The 16,518-nt window shown below is 38.3% G+C and overlaps 2 protein-coding genes across 2 annotated transcripts; one reads left to right on the plus strand and one right to left on the minus strand.

The window, feature by feature from the left end:
• Positions 1–847: 847 nt before the first annotated feature.
• Positions 848–10,058, minus strand: pbx2 (pre-B-cell leukemia homeobox 2). The gene is made up of 8 exons (XM_044116532.1): positions 9,682–10,058; positions 8,354–8,427; positions 5,617–5,861; positions 5,025–5,215; positions 4,256–4,391; positions 3,213–3,354; positions 3,022–3,110; positions 848–1,613 (listed from the first exon to the last, which is right to left on the minus strand). Exons 1-8 carry the CDS (start codon positions 9,921–9,923, stop codon positions 1,533–1,535), a joined length of 1,200 nt encoding a protein of 399 aa, XP_043972467.1. The 5' UTR covers positions 9,924–10,058; the 3' UTR covers positions 848–1,532.
• A 1,965-nt stretch (positions 10,059–12,023) lies between these two features.
• LOC122831110 (G-protein-signaling modulator 1) lies at positions 12,024–15,802 on the plus strand. Its single transcript, XM_044117061.1, has 5 exons — positions 12,024–12,457; positions 12,848–13,280; positions 13,539–13,704; positions 13,909–14,156; positions 14,257–15,802. Exons 2-5 carry the CDS (start codon positions 12,864–12,866, stop codon positions 14,395–14,397), a joined length of 972 nt encoding a protein of 323 aa, XP_043972996.1. The 5' UTR covers positions 12,024–12,457; positions 12,848–12,863; the 3' UTR covers positions 14,398–15,802.
• The last annotated feature ends 716 nt before the right edge of the window (positions 15,803–16,518 follow it).

Here is a 16,518-nt window from a genome sequence, read left to right on the forward strand (position 1 = left end):
TTCTGAGTTTGAAAAGTCGAAAATGGAAAAAATTGCTGATTAATCTCAAATTTTCAAAAGTCGAACATTTTCGACTTTTCGCCATCTGTCACGACCGACTGGAGGTTTGAGAAGACAGAGCAGACAGATAAAACAGATGAACTGATGCAGGATCATTTTCGATGTTCATTAAAGTAAAAAAAAAAAAAAAAAAGCTTCTAGCAATTGGTGGTGTGTCAATCAGCACAATGCCAAAGTGAAAAGAACTTATCAATCGACATTAGACAAAAACCTGCTGCAGCTTATCAGTCTGGGAAGAGTAAAACAGTTCAAACTGATGAAATGTCCTCCATTCTAGATAGAAACATTATTCTCAATAAAACACCTGGACCAGTAACCTGCTAGCAAATATACTCAAAGTCAGACTGTGCAATGTTTAAAAAATTATAAAGCAGACATTGTTTCCAGAAATCAAAGCAGTTTTAGCACAAACACCTCATGAAGCTACGAGCTCAAAAGATCATGTCAGGATTTTGCCCAGCTTTGGGCATGTCACACATGCCCAATGGCTTCCTTTTATTTAACTTCATGGACTTACAGTTTTGTTTAAGAAAGAGCTTGATTGAACTCTTTTTTCCTTTTCTACCTATTTCCTTTTCCATACAGTCTTATCCAAACTGAATAAAACAGTACATCCAAAGTTTTCAGGATTAATCAAACTTCTTTAACAGATTGCCACAAACTGTGACTGCTTGAAAGCAAAATTCATGTTCGTTTTGCTCTTGTGAAAATGTGCCTTCATGACCTCTGAGGTATCTTTTTCTAATCCGACCACAAGGTCTGCACAAAGGATGAGTGGCTCAGCAGCTGCTTGTGAATACAGAGAGTCTTTATTGTAAAAGAGGTAGAGAGAATACAGGTGTTTCACTGTACAGAAAAAAGACAGCACTGTTTTTACTCAGTCAAACCAATGATATGGACTCAGACACGCCTCATTCATTTACAGGGACAGACCAATAAAAAAGAGAAAAGGAGGAACGAAACAACACGAAACAGAGAAGCAAACACACAAATCTTTGGATTTTTCTCTATTGCCCTCTCATTCACTTAATGCACTCCCTTTTTGAGCTGTTAAAACCAAAATACTTGTTATACTAATAAAAATATTAATAATATTAATAAAAATGATATAGTGTGCTAAAAACAAAAGATAATGCAATCCCACCTCTCACATCTTCCCCACCACAAATACATTTTAGTAACAAGTGGAAAACAAACCCTACGAGCCCCGATGATAAAACCCAAACCCACATGCACTCAACACACACTCACTCTACCGTCTGTGCACTCAGCTAATCATACAAACATAAAGATGACCTTCGCTGGGCGGCTTTCCAAACAAAACAAAACCAAAAAAAATAAAAATAACGAACATTTAAAATAACCAAACATTATACAAAAACAACTGCAGCCAAGTGGGAAGGGTGATATCATTCTGTCTGTCTTTTCCCTCGTCAATCTTTCTGTCGTTCTGCGCCGGCGGGGCGGGGCCATCAGTCGGAGTTATCCGAGTGGTCGGTGTGGGGCGAAGTGCCGGAGGGTGGCGAGGTCCGACCCTGCCAGTTTCCGTTAGCCTGAGGGATCCAAAGAGACAAAATCAACATCAACAAACTGCTTTGTGTAATAAAAATGCAGTATACTGAAAATCAATCTATGAATTTGCAAACAATCTCTTTTTCCTCCATTTCTTGTTGGGTTCAAAGCTCCCAACTGCAACATTTTTTTCACTTTCTGGTCAATTAGTTTTATTAAGTGTTTGATTTTAGAAAGAAAATTAAATTCTGCAGGTCGGATTTTTAAAACATTGTAATTAGAAACTGGTATTACTTAAACCCTGATTGGTCTAACTGGCCTCTGCACATTAATGCAAGTCTTTGGTGTGAAGGACTTTGGATTATGTCAACATCTGCCATTTTCTTTTCTTCTTTTTGTGGCACTAAGCAAAATGTTGTAAAATGAAAAGATCTGATAATATTTAGAAGGAAAGTATGAAAAGAAAGTATGAACAAGCTTTTAAATCAACGTTGCTAAGAAGAAAATATTGGTTTTCTGGCACTTTGGCAGTGAAGTAAGAGAAAAGTAATGATAAGCAAATCCTCAGTTCAGCTTAGCAACAGGTTTACGTGATTTTTGTCAAGTAAAAGTATGTAAAATAGATTAGCGCGTTACTAACAAACTTAATCACAATTTCTGCCAAAACGCTTTCCCCTTATCATATTCCAACAGCTTTCTTATGATAGAGTAATCTCCAAAGGATGAGACGTTAAACTTTAAGAACAGGGCATAAGCATGATGTCACATGACTTCCTGTTTTGTTTTTATCACAGCTGCTGATCACACATAGTTAAATATTTAGGAATATTAGGAATCAATGACAGAAATGTTCCGATAACAACAGTATTATTATTTTATGACAGTGTTTATGCATTCAAACCTATAAAGACTCTTTCATTAGTTGCTGGAAGAGTGATCAGAAAGTCTACTGCTTTTGATTGAATCAGGTGCTTTCAAACCTGAGGTGTTAAGTCAGTTTAAAACAAACTCTGGATACTTTCTCTGAACTTCTACTTATATGACTTTACCTGAAACAAAACCCAGAAACAATTCTGTTTCTGTAGGAACTATAGGTATGAAAACAGCCGCAAAGTGTCAGATTTGACAAGATCTGGGGTCCTTCTTGAAAATATTTTCAAATATTAACATCAGATCAGTTCCTTATGCCCTCCATGTCTAATACTGATCCCAAAACTCAAGAGAAAATACTTCTCTCCCATTCCATCTAAATGTATGAAGCAGCAGCTCCATGTCTGTTCAGGAATGTATCTTTGTCGCCCTCTTGTGACGGGTTGATGGACAACAACATCGATCTGAGTAACAACATGAAGCTTTGCCTTGAGAGAGATGTCTGCATGTAACTTTACTGGTTCTGATCTTTAAATGATTGACTAGCAAATCACAAAATAAAGACACGATCTGCAGCACCTGCATCTGGTAGGCGGACTGCTCGCCGTTCACAGATGGAACCCCGAGGAACATGTCCGCTGAGCCCGACAGGGAGAACGACCCCGACCCTGAAAACGTAGAAAAAATCTTTTGTTTTCATCCACAGCATTACATCTCTGTTGATTTAAACAGCCTCCAGGGTCCCAGCGGGAGCCTTCATCGTCTCGTACCTGTGGAGTTTGGAGTGTGCGGAGAATCGTCTCCCTGTCTGGCTCCTAAAGCCGTCTTCATGGCGTAAAGGTTGGCCTCCTCTTGGAACTTGCCGATGTTTTTCTTGTAGCGGATTCGTTTGTTGCCAAACCAGTTGGAGACCTGGGTAAAAATGATTGAAGAAATAACACCCAAATTATAGTTTTCTTACAAATACAAAACATGTGGTTTCAGCTGTGAGTGTTGAATAACAGATTTGGTAATGATTTCAATTCAACTCCTGCCAGAACGTCACACAGCTCTGCTGGTTTATTTACACATGAAGACTTTAACAACCTGCTGAATAACAGACATTTGTGATTTATGGAAACAAATTTTAAAAAAAGAAAATTGAAATCAGGAATTGGCATCTTGTATCAGCAGCATCATTATAATCTCATGAAAACCAAAGAAACAAAGAATCATCCCATTATTTCATCTCAATGTCTGAACAGAATCCTGTTTGAAACGCCTCACTACAGGAAAGGGATGTGCAACTTCTGACAAACAAATCTTGCTATTTTACCCATCTTCAACATAATTTTCTGTTAAGTTTGGAAAATTCAGGCAGTTAGTAGAAATTTATAACACAGATTTATAAATAAAACATGTAGTTCAGCAGACTCCTCTGTGAACGTTCACTTTCTTAAGGTGTTTAGGATAAAGAAAGGTCAGAAACACATCGGCTGTAAGCTCATCTTGACATTTATCACCTTTATCTTTCTGTTGCAAATGTCTGACTCCAAATATAAACATAAAAGTGACAAATTTCTGACTATAAAATGACAGAGAAACTTTTTGTTTAACATGACAAATTTAAGCCTTTAACCATAAAAGATGCTCATTTGCATCTTGTAAATATGCAACTTTTCAACATTAAAGAATATCCTAATTTTTCTTGTAAATATGTGAAATCATTATAGTATTTCAGATTTTTTTGGTGTAAATTTACTCTTTAATTTTTAAAAATAATTTTCCATCACATCCTGCCAGCTCGTCTCTTTCCGTACGGACAGCGGCTGACCTGGGAGACGGTGATTCCACACTGTTTGGCAAGTTCCTCTTTGGCTTCTTCGCTGGGGTAAGGGTTGGACAGGTGGGAGTAGAAATACTCGTTGAGGACCTCTGTGGCCTGTTTGCTGAAGTTGCGCCTCTTACGCCTGACGAGAGAGAAACATGGTGAGCTCTAAGGCAAACAAAAACAGAAGAAATTAAAAAATAAAAATCTAACAGGACAAACAAGTATTCAATCCATCTTTGACTGTTTTTTTTGGTTTTTTTAAATCTTTGATCAAATCAAACCTGGATTATTCTCTTTCTTTCATGTACTCAAAGTTTAACTTCTAGAATTTCTACACATTTTTCATGGAAAAACATATTTTATACAAAAGCTCACAATAAAAGCATGGAATATATCAGAAAAAGAGATGGATGGTATATTCTTCAATTTCTGAAAAACACAAAAAATTTCACATTTTTCCAGACTGCACATTTCAAAGCTCTCTTCACATTATGCATTTATTACAAATCCTGCTAAAAACATCAAATAATCATTTGCAATGCTTTCATAAAACTCTTAAGTCAGACTTGGAAACTCTCCTAGTATCTAGATATTGTATCATCTAAGCCACAATGAGAAACGGTCAGAGCCAAATTAGCAAGCAGTTGTGTAGTGAGGTGAGCCCACTATGCACTGCAACAAGGCTGCTCGAACATTAAACACAAAGAAATGATGGAGAATCAGGACCGTTGTACGGTGGACACCAAAAGAGAAATGGCCACAAACCGCTCACCTGGCGTCCAGGAAGCGGGACCTCAGGATCATGACGGCCTCACACGTGCTCTGCTTGAGCTGGGTCTGGATGGAGCTGAACTTGCGGTGGATGATGGCCACCATGCGCTCAATCTCCCGCGGAGTCACGGGCCGCGTGCGCGACTGCTCCCTCAGCAGGTTCATGACGTGAGTGGTGAATTCAGTGCATGCCTGAGTAAAGTTGACATATGAGAGAAACAAAAAGGAAAGGATTAAATCTATACTGGAGTTACCAACAATGTATCTGTATTGATTGTGAGGGAAAGGAAACCCTGAAAAGCTTTTTATGACAACAAGGAGTTCTGAGAAAATTAGTTTGACTTATGCAAAAAACTAAAATCAAATATTAAACAGCTGTGGAAAGATCTATTTTAGAAAGTTAACATTGCTAAATGGATTCCACTCAGCGGTGAAACTCATAATTATAAGAGTAAAAACTCCCGCCCTCTGTCCACCCACTCTAAAGAGGTATTTTCTGCGAATGCGTGGCCTAACATGCCAAAGGATTTACACTCCTGGAGGGCAGCGTCAGAACAGGCAAGCGTGTACAGGCAATGTCAGCGACACGGTACCTGCTCATACTTCTCCAGCTCAGTGTGGTAGATACTGCGAATCTGGCTCAACTTGCTTTTGTAGTCGGAGTGCTCGAGCGAGCTATCGGGCGACATCCCTCCGGAGCTGGTGGCGGCAGACACGGCGGCGGCGGCCCCGCCTCCTTTCTCTGGCCCGGCGACGCCCTCCGCCAGCAGCATGTTGTCCAAACGCACCAGCTGAGGATCCTGAGGCTCCTCCTCCTGGGTGTTCCTCATAGACAGGCCTGCCGGGTTGCAACACGTTTGTGTTTGAACTCCCACTAAAATCAAACTTTTCAAGCTTTTCATGGAACACTCCTAGTAAAAGAAAGATGTGTCCAAACAAATAACCTTACTTCACCAGAAACCATGGAACATGAACAGACTGGAATCTGTTGGACCAATCAGATCTAAAACCCACTTGATTAGCAACGATTTTCTCCTGGGAACAGATACAAGTCATCTTAACCAAGAAAAGGTTTCTTAAGGAAAGGTTAAGAAACTTTAAAGTCTGTGATATGTGTCCATTTACTAAGGATAGCTTAGTCATGTCTAAATTCGGGGCAGAAATCTAAGGGAACACTTTTGTGAATTATTTGGTTGGGATGAGGTCCAACATGCAAGACGAAGGTTTTCATCCAACAAGATCTCTGCAATAAACTGCAAGAGGAGAGATTTGATTTGGCCTCCTGAAGACTGAAACAGTCATGAGAAATATATTAAATATATTGCAGAAGAAAAACTGAATATTTAGGATAAAAACTAAATAACTAAATAATTGATGCACCTTTGCTGGAAGTTTGTTGGATTCTAATGAATTCCCAGCCATTGCCACACTCTTTCCAGGCTGTTTTGTTAAATTTTAATATCTAAATACAAACATTTAATATCAATATATAAAACAGACTGTAAATTAAACAGGGAACAAAACTTCAAATACCATTGCTTATTTTAGTAGAGTACATTTTTATTTACATGACTCAAGACATCTTTTATGTAACTCAGTGTTTATTTTATAAATTATGGTCAATTTCAACTTAAACAAAATAAATATTTTAAGGCAAGTTAACTTCACTACTTCTTTGCATTAAATTTTATATTAATCTATTTATATATATTCAGAATTAATATTATACTACAGGAATAGAAATATTGCCCAGAAACACAGCTGTTTATTCATTCACCCTTCTCCCCCCAGACTTATTCATACAAGGAAGGAAGAAACTAAAAAACATAAACCAAACTTTTCCATGCTGTTCATATCTGTATCTGAACTCGCTCTTATACTTCACACAATCAGCTCACTCAGAAAGCAACAAACCACAACTCAAAGATAAAACACCATCCTGTTTAGAGATCTCACAACCATCAGTGTTTGCAATATCACAATCTAAAGGACAGTTTGGAGGCTCTACTTAGTAAGCAATAATATTTCAGATGCCATCCATTAAAATCCTGTACACTAATAACATATTTCAACAATTGAAGTAGATTTAAACAACCAGGATAAAGACAGCTCCAGGAAAATGCTGAGCACAATTTAGGTTATGTTTAATAAATATCATTGCAATATGATACAGTGATATCACAATATTATGTTTTATGTTGGTTAAACCACTTTGCAGTTTGTTCTCTTTGTACAAACAGCTACAGTCTAGCCATAATTGCCTGCTTGGAAATGGGTTTATACAAAAAAAAAAACCTCTCCTACACAAGTTCAAAGCTACTTATTTTGGTTTGCTAAGGGCTACGATTCTCAGATATTTCTACAGAGTCACCTAACTCAAAGGGTGTAACTCAATATTATGCCTCTGCATTTTCAAATAAGCATTTCTGAGTCATGTCAACTTTTCAGAGACTTTTAGTTTTAATGGAGTTGAATTTTTTTTTTTTTTCATATTTTGACCGCCACTGATAAATTGATAGTGGAGCAAAATTGTTCCTTAAAGACAAGCGCTGAGTGACTCTTGTAAGTGTAAGCAGGTATGGTGCAGGTGTTTACTCAAATCTAAACATAAATAAAGTGAAGTCAAAATCAAGAAATGATGCTGATTTGTTTCAGTGCTCTATTTCTGTTATTTAGGAATGAACCTGCACCTTAATACATCCTGGCACATCTAACAATTGCTCCTACAATTATGCATTACACAAACAGCAACTTGGTAACTTAATTTCTATTAATATTTTATTAAAGAAGAACAAATATTCTTATTGAATTGGACATATTTTCAGAACTATGTTGCTTTTTGACAACTATAGGAAAGAGAGCAGCCTTATTTGGTAATATGACAAAATTAAAGATCTGATTATATGAGCAAATGTGAGAATTAACAGACGGAAATAAGGTGGTAAACCCTAAGGTGGAAAAGCTGCACAATAATCAATATGCTAACTGACACAATATCTATGGTTGCTTCAAACCATCAATCTATTACTAACTACTGAGTTTATTTGTTCCAGTGCTATGGTCAGGTATAGGTTATAAGTTAAACAACGTGACCGAAACAACAGCTAGATGGAGAGGGTTTATTGCAACTACTGACACAAATCTAAATAAATAAGAGCAACTTGGGTCTTTATCCTCACACAGGCATTGTGTTTTGATCATATTATTGGCTTGTGATGACACCATATCAACGAGGGCTGCTGATGGCTCCAGTTGCACAGCACCACAAATCAACATCATGTTCTTGGTGACAGATAGCATTTATTAACCCTGTGTGTGTAAATAACTTACCCGTTTTTTCCTTGATCTCGCAAAGAACGCTGAACAATGCGGGCTTCATTCGGTGACAGTTTAGTGCGTGTTTCCTGCGGGACCCGAAGGAAACATCATGACTTGTTGGAAGTACAGAGAGCAATACAAAATGCTGACAGCATAAAAACTGAGCGAAAAATAAATGAAAGTTCTACAGCGACTACATTTAACAAGTTAGCAACACCGTTAGCTTTAAGATAGCTTAAGACACCTGAAACAGACAAGAAAATATATAAATATAACCTCACTGAACATTGTAGCCAATATGTCACGCCCATTTTGATGTTTTGTAGTAAAATGTAACGCATCCTGGTAAAAAAAAACAAAAAACATTTTCTTTACGTTAAAGATGTTAGCTGCTTCTTTTAGCTTTAGCAAGTTAGCCTCGATTAGCGCAGGCTAAACGCCGAAGTTGGCGTATGATTTGAAACAACAGTTAATGCCTTTAATTATCTTGAATACAGTTCATCCGGTCCATTTTAAATCTCATCAGAATTGGAGTAATTTTTTTCTCTGAACTAACCACAGGTTATCCCAAGCACCATTTTATTAATAAAAAAAATCTACCATGCTGACCACCTTAAGACATTATACCACTTAAGGTGTATAGTAACTAAAGTTAAACCTTGACTGATTTAGTCTACATTAAATAAAGAGTCCTTCAAATACAGCTAAAGTTCACTGAAACAATTGCTTTCCAAGTAAGAACAAAAAGTAGCAATCAATTATTCATTTATGGAAGCACAGATTTTTTTTACACGTCATTAACTTTGTTTTGATTAGGTTAGACAAGTTTAAGTAGTGCGTTTATTAAATGGACTTGAAAGTAATCTGGTCTAAATGTCAAAAAAATCATTTAAGCAACTGTTTTTCAACTGAATGTGTTCAAAAAATATTTCACAAGATACACAAAGACGCTTAAGGAATCTTCAATCATTGTAGAAAAATACATTTTGAAACAGAATTGTTTTAAAGCCCCTTAAAGAAACTACAAAACGGAAGCTAACTTCAGTCTCGAGAAGGCTAACAATGGTTGCGATCAACAATCGCTGCTTGAAGGAAATATGTTTTAAAACTAACATCAAATTAAAAAAAATCTCATTTTACTCCGACATCATGTGAGCGCGAGCATATCATAACAATAGCAGCTTTATTTTTTGAAAAGGCTAATTGTTTAGCTGCTGGCTAATCAATCTAAACAATAGAGTGAAGTTCAGGAAAGTTTCCCAAAGCGTCACAGAGCCAAAACAAAACGCAGCCACGGTGTCGGCAACTTTCTAAAATAAACAATCAAAGCTGTCACTAACTTTGCTTGTGCCTCGTCCAAACTTTGGTCGGTTATGGTCATTATTTGTTGCAGTATGTCACCAATATCTCTGCGGGTTTCATGTCCGTTTTCTGTGCCCTCGAGGCCCGACTCGCCTCCGTCCGACCGGTGCTGGGAGGGTTGATGAACCGAGTTGAGCGCATGCATCCCGGGGTGGCCGCTCACGCCGAGTCCCCGGCCGTTGGATGGCCCATTGCCAGTCAGAGGCTGCTGTTGCAACATCTTTGGCGACGCACAGTGGCGACGACTGCTGCCCGACTGCACTCTTACAGGCAACACAGTATTACCCGAACCGAGGCATCTCACAGAGCAGGGTCCCCTAGCGACTGACAGCCAAAAGTGCAAAACAGGCAAATGTGTAGATCCCAGAGAGTGCACGGCGAAAAAAATAAATAAATGTAGACAAAATATTTATATTTTTGGAAAAACATATTGTTATAATAAATAAGCTCTTTGCACCAGAATTATATGCATGAAACTGTTGCAGTAATCAATGTGACGAAAGATAAATGCACGCATGAGTTTCTCTAGATCTTACTGAGACATTAGTCCTTTAATCCTGGAAATATTCTTTAAGTAATAGAAGGCCGACTATGCTGTCTTTTTGTGGCTCTGAAGGTTCAGGTCAGAGTCCATCACTACACCTATATTTCTGGCTTAATTGCTGGTTTCCAGCTGTAGTAACTGAAGCTGTGCATTGACTCTAGATCATTCCTCTATAGGTCAAGAGATAATAACTTTGGTTTTCTTTCTGCTCAGCTGTGTGTATTGTCTGCATAGTTATGATAGATAATCTTATTTCCTGTTATAACCTGAGCTAGTATAGATATTAAATAAAAGGGGTCCTACCTTGGGGAACCTATATGTGACTTCTATCTGTTTTGATGAGAAGCTACCTACTGAAACAAAAAAAATCTCTGTTCCTTAAGCAAGATTTGAACCATTAAGTATTGGACCAGAGTAGAGTTGAATACCGATCCAACTCTCGGATCCAACTTTTTACTTTTTGTTTCGAGAGAGGGCAGGAAAGAATTTGTGAATGAGCGTGGGAGAAAGGTTTGAGAGAAGACCGTAAATATTTGAAAGAGAGCAGAAGTTTTGAGTACAAGCATTACAAGTTTTGACAACAAAGCTATGAAGTCCTTCTTTCAGACTGAAAATATGTGCTCTCTACTTACGACAGAAAAATTCCCCATACACAATCACATACTGTAACTCCTGGTTCTGACTCTGCCAAACAGACTTCTTTAAATAAGTTGCTGCCAATGCTCCAGAATAGACAATTTCTATTATTTATGTTTCTTTTTCTTGGCTTCCTTTGTCTTATGATTTTGTGACGATACAATCGGATGCCATTGCTGAACAAACACTAAAAGTGATCCATAGAAGGCTCCATCATTAATTACTAATGTGAACAGAGTGATGCTGCATGACTTCTATGTTCTTCTGCACATGTATGTCACTTTGGGGTTGTAAATTGTTCACATAGATCTGATTGCAGTACAAACAACCACAAAGAAATTCTAATTTTAACCAAAAATTGGAATTGAGCATCAAGACCTGCTGTGTGAACGCAGCCTTAAATAAACAGGTTAAATTCAGCAGAGTCTGTCAATTCTCAGGAAACATTCCTACTTTTCTGCTATCAGACTTCTGTTTGCAAAGAGACAAGAAGCCTGCAGACTCCTGATGCTGCTGATATATTATAAGTTCACAAATTTCAGTGAACACTAACATCCAGAAAAGCTGGATATTTAAAACATATTACACAAATAAGAGGACAACTAAATATTTAAGTGTAATAATCACATCGAGTTTAGATAATCTCAATTTGGGATACTTTGCTCTAAACAATTACTGAGGTCATTGACCTCCTTTTTTAATTTTCATTCTGGCACTTGTGGAGCTCCGTACCAGTGCAGAACAGCATGTGACAAATATGACAGCAGCATTTTTTTATCTGGTGGAGAAATTCTGCTGAGATCACAGCAACAAGTTTCATAAAGCAGAAATGTTTGTGTGTGTATGGCTGAGTAGAAGAATGCTTAAGCAATAAAATAATTAATAAAAAAAATACAGGATCAAATAAAATTTGACTCAATAACCTGAAAACTGCTTGCTTTCTTGTTAAAGTAAAGATTGAAATCTGACTACGAATGGATGAAGCCTAATTTGTCTTTTGTGAAACAACAATCTGACTTAAGACGGCTTGTTTCTCCACTTCTCGTTTTAGCTTCAAGTCAACAGGATGTGAGCCAAAACCACAACAGTGAAGCGCTGAAGAGCTGTGCGTGTTTCAACAAGTTGCAATGGGTCTTCACACATTCAAATGCATAGCAGCTTAAGCAGCAGCTGCCTGCAGCTGCTCAACATGCTCATAGTTTAAGATCAGGTTGCAGACTCCTCTGTTTCAGAGTACACCTGGACCTAAGCAAGTGCATGACAGGCGCTATTTAGTTTGTTTTAGAGATGCAGTTCATGACAATCAGATGAGGCAAATGTGGGGCATGTAAATAGGGGTGGGCTGAGACGAGAGGAACAGGAAGAATAGAGCGGAGAGGCAAAAGACTGCAATACAGACAGAGAGAGGGAGAGCTTGTTGCGCTGGTATGTGAAATACTTCACAGCAGATTTTTTTCCCTTCTTGTCGACATAGAGATATTAACCATACGAGGGACGAGGCAAAAAATGTTGTACCCTGTCTGTGGTGACTTCAAGAGATGATGTTGTGAGGAGATAAAGTCCAACCGACAAAGGTAAGACCGGTTTACTTAACTTGTAGTAAAAGTAATGTTTATGGGGGAAGCTCACAGGATTAAAGTCTTAAAAAGAAACTATCTTCATTACTAAAGTCTAACTAGTCCATTCAACTCTTTTAACCCCATTGTACATGTTAGTTGTTAAAAAAAACACCAAAAAAAACAGAATTGTAGGTTTTATAGTGCTGTTTAAAGAGGTGAGAACTTGCTAAACTGGTTTCTTAAGGAGGGACAAACAAAAAATGTCAAAAACAGTCTTCAAGCCAGTAAACACCTGTCTGTTAACGCCGTACATGTCCTGTCTGCCGCCTAACCATCAGAAGAGGAACCGTTTCTATCTGCGGTGCGTCTATAACTAAGAATCTGCTTTGTGTTTCTTCCGCTCAGTTTGACAGACACAATAATGGAGAGCAACATTGAATTTTCTGTGGAGGAGCTGCTGGAGCCTCTCATCATCACCGAGGACGGAGACACAACCACAGGAGAGGCAGCGAGCAGCTCAGATGCCATCTTGCAAAGCTGTAGTGAAGACTCTGTTCTCGGAAAGAAAGAGGAACACCCGGGGGAAGACGAGAATAATGAAGCTGCACCGAGCAGTGAAACGCATTCAGAGGAGCTAAAGTTGGAAAAGCAGCAGAGCAACACGGAGGAGGAGCATTCAGAGGTTGATAAACTAGAGGATAGTGAGAAGAGAGATGATGGACTAAACTTAGACAAAAATGAAAGTGAAGAGCAGACACAAGCTGGCCAGACAGAGGAGGAAAATTCCTCTGAGCAGCAACCTGAAGGGGACAAAAACCAAGATGAAGATGCAACAAAGGTGGGTAAACTAAAAACCTCTGAATCAGTTACTTATTCAGCAGGTAATCATAACACTTACTATGTTATTGACTTAAAAACATCCAGTCCAAGGAAAACACACACACTCATGGAAATTTGTAAGATTGATTTTGTTACGCATCATGTGGGATTACGTAGGAGTGGATTCCTTTGCTGTGCCAACAAATATTGTGTACCACTCAGTCAGAAACCTCTTTCCGTCTCTCTCCACCTTCGCCACCTACCCGCCTCCTCTCAGGCTCACCGGTTAACCCCTGACTTCCCGGACTCGCTGTTTGAGCTGCTCTGCACGCTGCAGGAGGGCAGGCGGCTCAACGACCAGCGATGCTCCTTCAGGTTGGAGGGCGGACTCAGAAGGAGGAGGTGCCACTCGGAGCCCAACACCAGGAAACCGGCTAACAGAGGTGGGACCGCGCTCATGAGGTTCCACTGAAACTGATGAAAGTCATGCAGCTGTTTCAGCTGTTTCCATGACATGACTCTGACTCATTTTGATGGAGAAGAACAAAAACAACCACAAAACCTACGAGCAGGGTTTCAGTACTTTTATGTTTCTCCATTTTTGATGGTTAAAACTCTACTGAATTACTTGTTTTGTTTCTTTCCAGTGGTCTTTTCCTCCATGACTTCACTGCAGAAAGAGGAGTTTTTTGACTTGGTTGCTACTGCACAAGCTCGCCGGCTGGATGACCAGAGAGCCCAGCTGGGAAGCTCTCTGCCCCGAAAACCAAAATCTAGAAGCTTTCGAGGCAGCTTAAAGCAGCTGACTATAGTGAGAAAACCTGAACCGGTTCCTGTCCCCAAAAATGTTCCTGCCCCTAAAGATGATCTGTATGATATGATTCTGACAACACAAGTAAGGAGGATTTGCTATAATGAGTGCTGTAATTTTTAAAAAGAAATAGTCGGTGTATCCACTTGTTGATTCTGATTCCTTCCTTTTCTGTAACCCACAGGCTCAGGGCCGGCTTGAGGACCAGCGAAGCAGGGCCCCCGGCCCCATGGACGATGAAGACTTCTTCTCTCTTCTTCTGAAAGTGCAGGGCGGGCGAATGGATGAGCAGAGGACTGAACTGCCACGCTTGCTGAAAACCTGAGACAAAAAATAGAAACTGTGGCCAGCTGTGAGAGCCAATGAGTGTCTTAGCCTCTTTTCTTGCTTTGATTTCCTGTATAAGCAGGGTTTTCGGAACCATAACTCCTCCTGAATGTTAGTCAGTGGTAAAGTTGTCAAGATTGTAGCAAAAACGCTAATGTTTGATCAACAAAGCTTTTAATGTAACATTAGGAACTGTTTCCAATGAAGAAAAGTGCAGCAAAACATAATTCAGCCTGAACTCTGGACATTGAGGGCTACTTTCTAAAACTTGGAGGTTACTTCTTGAAACCTAAAGGATATTTTTCAAAGTACAGGTAGTTCATATTGCTTTCCAAATCTTACAGGTTATTTGTTGAATCTTAAAAGTTAGTTTCTGTAGGTTGTGGTTATTCTCTGAAATTTACACATATTTTCTGTGATATATATTATCTGTACATTTACTTTCTGTGAATTTCTGTGAATATAGCATTTAAGTTATGTAAAAGAACTTATAAGATATGGAAATAACCTCCAAGATCCACAAAGTACCTTCTAAATTCAGCAAAATACCCAGTTGCAAGACTCATAATGCAGCATACTCCTTGAAAGTAATCTTAGTGTTTTGAAATGTAACTTGAGTTTTGCATAGTAATTTTATGAAAGCATTAAGTTACATATCTCCTTGTAATAGTACCTTTTCAGCTGCAGAGCATAACCTTTGAATTGTAGTAAGTGGCCTACAGGTTCTTCGTTCCTAAAAGTAATCTCTAAGTTCTAGAAACTAACTTCAATGATCTGGAAAGTACCAGGTTACAGGATACCTCATAACACAGCTTGATCTCTGAAGGTACCCAGTTAGTTCATGTGCTTCATGAAAGCAATCTTTCAGCTCCAGTGTAAGCTTCAGAAGCGTTTCCCCGTAATAAAACGTCAAAAAGTACCCTTTATGTTCTGGAATTTCACCTCTGAGTGTGTGGTACAAAATTGTGTATATTTACCCCAAATTCTCCAAATAACCAGCTTGAAGATGTACCATCTAATTGGAGAAAGTACAAAGACACAAAACGTCTGATAGTATAGTATACTTTTGAGGGCAAAAGTAATCAAAAGGTTACTTTTTCCCTCAAAAGTAACCTTTTGATTCTGAGGACAGTGACTTGTAAGCTCCAGCAAGTCCTGGAAATGAAAGAGTTGTATTATACATTGCTACTAAAAATGTTTTACCATTTCTGTAGTTATTTTTTCTCCAGCAAATGTGGTCAGAATAGACTAGCTTTATTGGAAGTTGAGGAGAAAGTATTTTGATCTCTATTGTTCATTATTTTTACCAACAATGTAAGATTGATGAGGAGATCCAAAACGTCATGCAGTGTTTAAGTGATATATGAAAGTTCTCTTCCAGAATAAACCAAATGTGCATCTGAGCCACTAGATTTGTTGATTTGTGAAATTTCTTTCTCAAAATTACCATCAGAAGGAAGAAAGGACTAACTACATCACTGGATTTCAGCAGAGGATAAAACTTCAGCGGCAGTGATGCCTGAAATGTGAGCAAAACAGAGAATAACACTTCATTATGGAGAAGTGTGTAGTGGCGTGATGATTGCATTGTTGGTTATTATAGTAAAAAATATTAGATGTTTACGATTTAGCACTTGTACTCCTGAGAAATTTAAAATTATGAGTTTGTAGTCATAAATTGGAGAGTCAGAAATGGACTATCGTATCCATGTGTAGGGAAATTCCCTTTAAGGCATTTTGGTGAAACTATGAAAAAAAATTGACTGCTAAGTTTATTATTAACAGTAATTCCTTTGGGAAGGGAGCATTTCCTGATTTATTTTCAAAAACATCCAGCTGCACTTGAATTTAACCATTCATGGTAGAACAACATGATTTATGATGTTCCTCTTAAGGAACAAATAAGGCAAAGATAAGGATGTTAATATTTAACAAGCTAAATGGAGCACTTGTAGGTGTATTTTTCTACCCAACTTCCTGAATTTCATACGTTTCTCCAGTAATGATCAAGAAATAAACAGCAAATACTGTGTTTCTTGCTACCTATTACAATTATTAGGCTTAGTTAAAAATAATAACATTTTAGTATAGTTTATTAATACAAATAGGCTGCCAAAGA

Source organism: Gambusia affinis, linkage group LG05, assembly GCF_019740435.1.
Source record: "Gambusia affinis linkage group LG05, SWU_Gaff_1.0, whole genome shotgun sequence".
In the NCBI taxonomy this organism is placed as follows: domain Eukaryota; kingdom Metazoa; phylum Chordata; class Actinopteri; order Cyprinodontiformes; family Poeciliidae; genus Gambusia; species Gambusia affinis.

What these genes read in the sequence shown, in the direction of transcription:
- pbx2 (XM_044116532.1), bottom strand. Translation starts at nt 9,923, where the DNA reads ATGTTGCAACAGCAGCCTCTGACTGGCAATGGGCCATCCAACGGCCGG. An exon ending in AGCTGGAGAAGTATGAGCAG is followed by an intron (nt 5,216 to 5,616) that starts GTACCGTGTCGC and finishes AACTTTACTCAG; the next exon opens with GCATGCACTGAATTCACCAC. An exon ending in AGTCCGCCTACCAGATGCAG is followed by an intron (nt 1,614 to 3,021) that starts GTGCTGCAGATC and finishes TGGATCCCTCAG; the next exon opens with GCTAACGGAAACTGGCAGGG.
- LOC122831110 (XM_044117061.1), top strand. Translation starts at nt 12,864, where the DNA reads ATGGAGAGCAACATTGAATTTTCTGTGGAGGAGCTGCTGGAGCCTCTC. An exon ending in CAGGAAACCGGCTAACAGAG is followed by an intron (nt 13,705 to 13,908) that starts GTGGGACCGCGC and finishes GTTTCTTTCCAG; the next exon opens with TGGTCTTTTCCTCCATGACT. An exon ending in ATATGATTCTGACAACACAA is followed by an intron (nt 14,157 to 14,256) that starts GTAAGGAGGATT and finishes TGTAACCCACAG; the next exon opens with GCTCAGGGCCGGCTTGAGGA.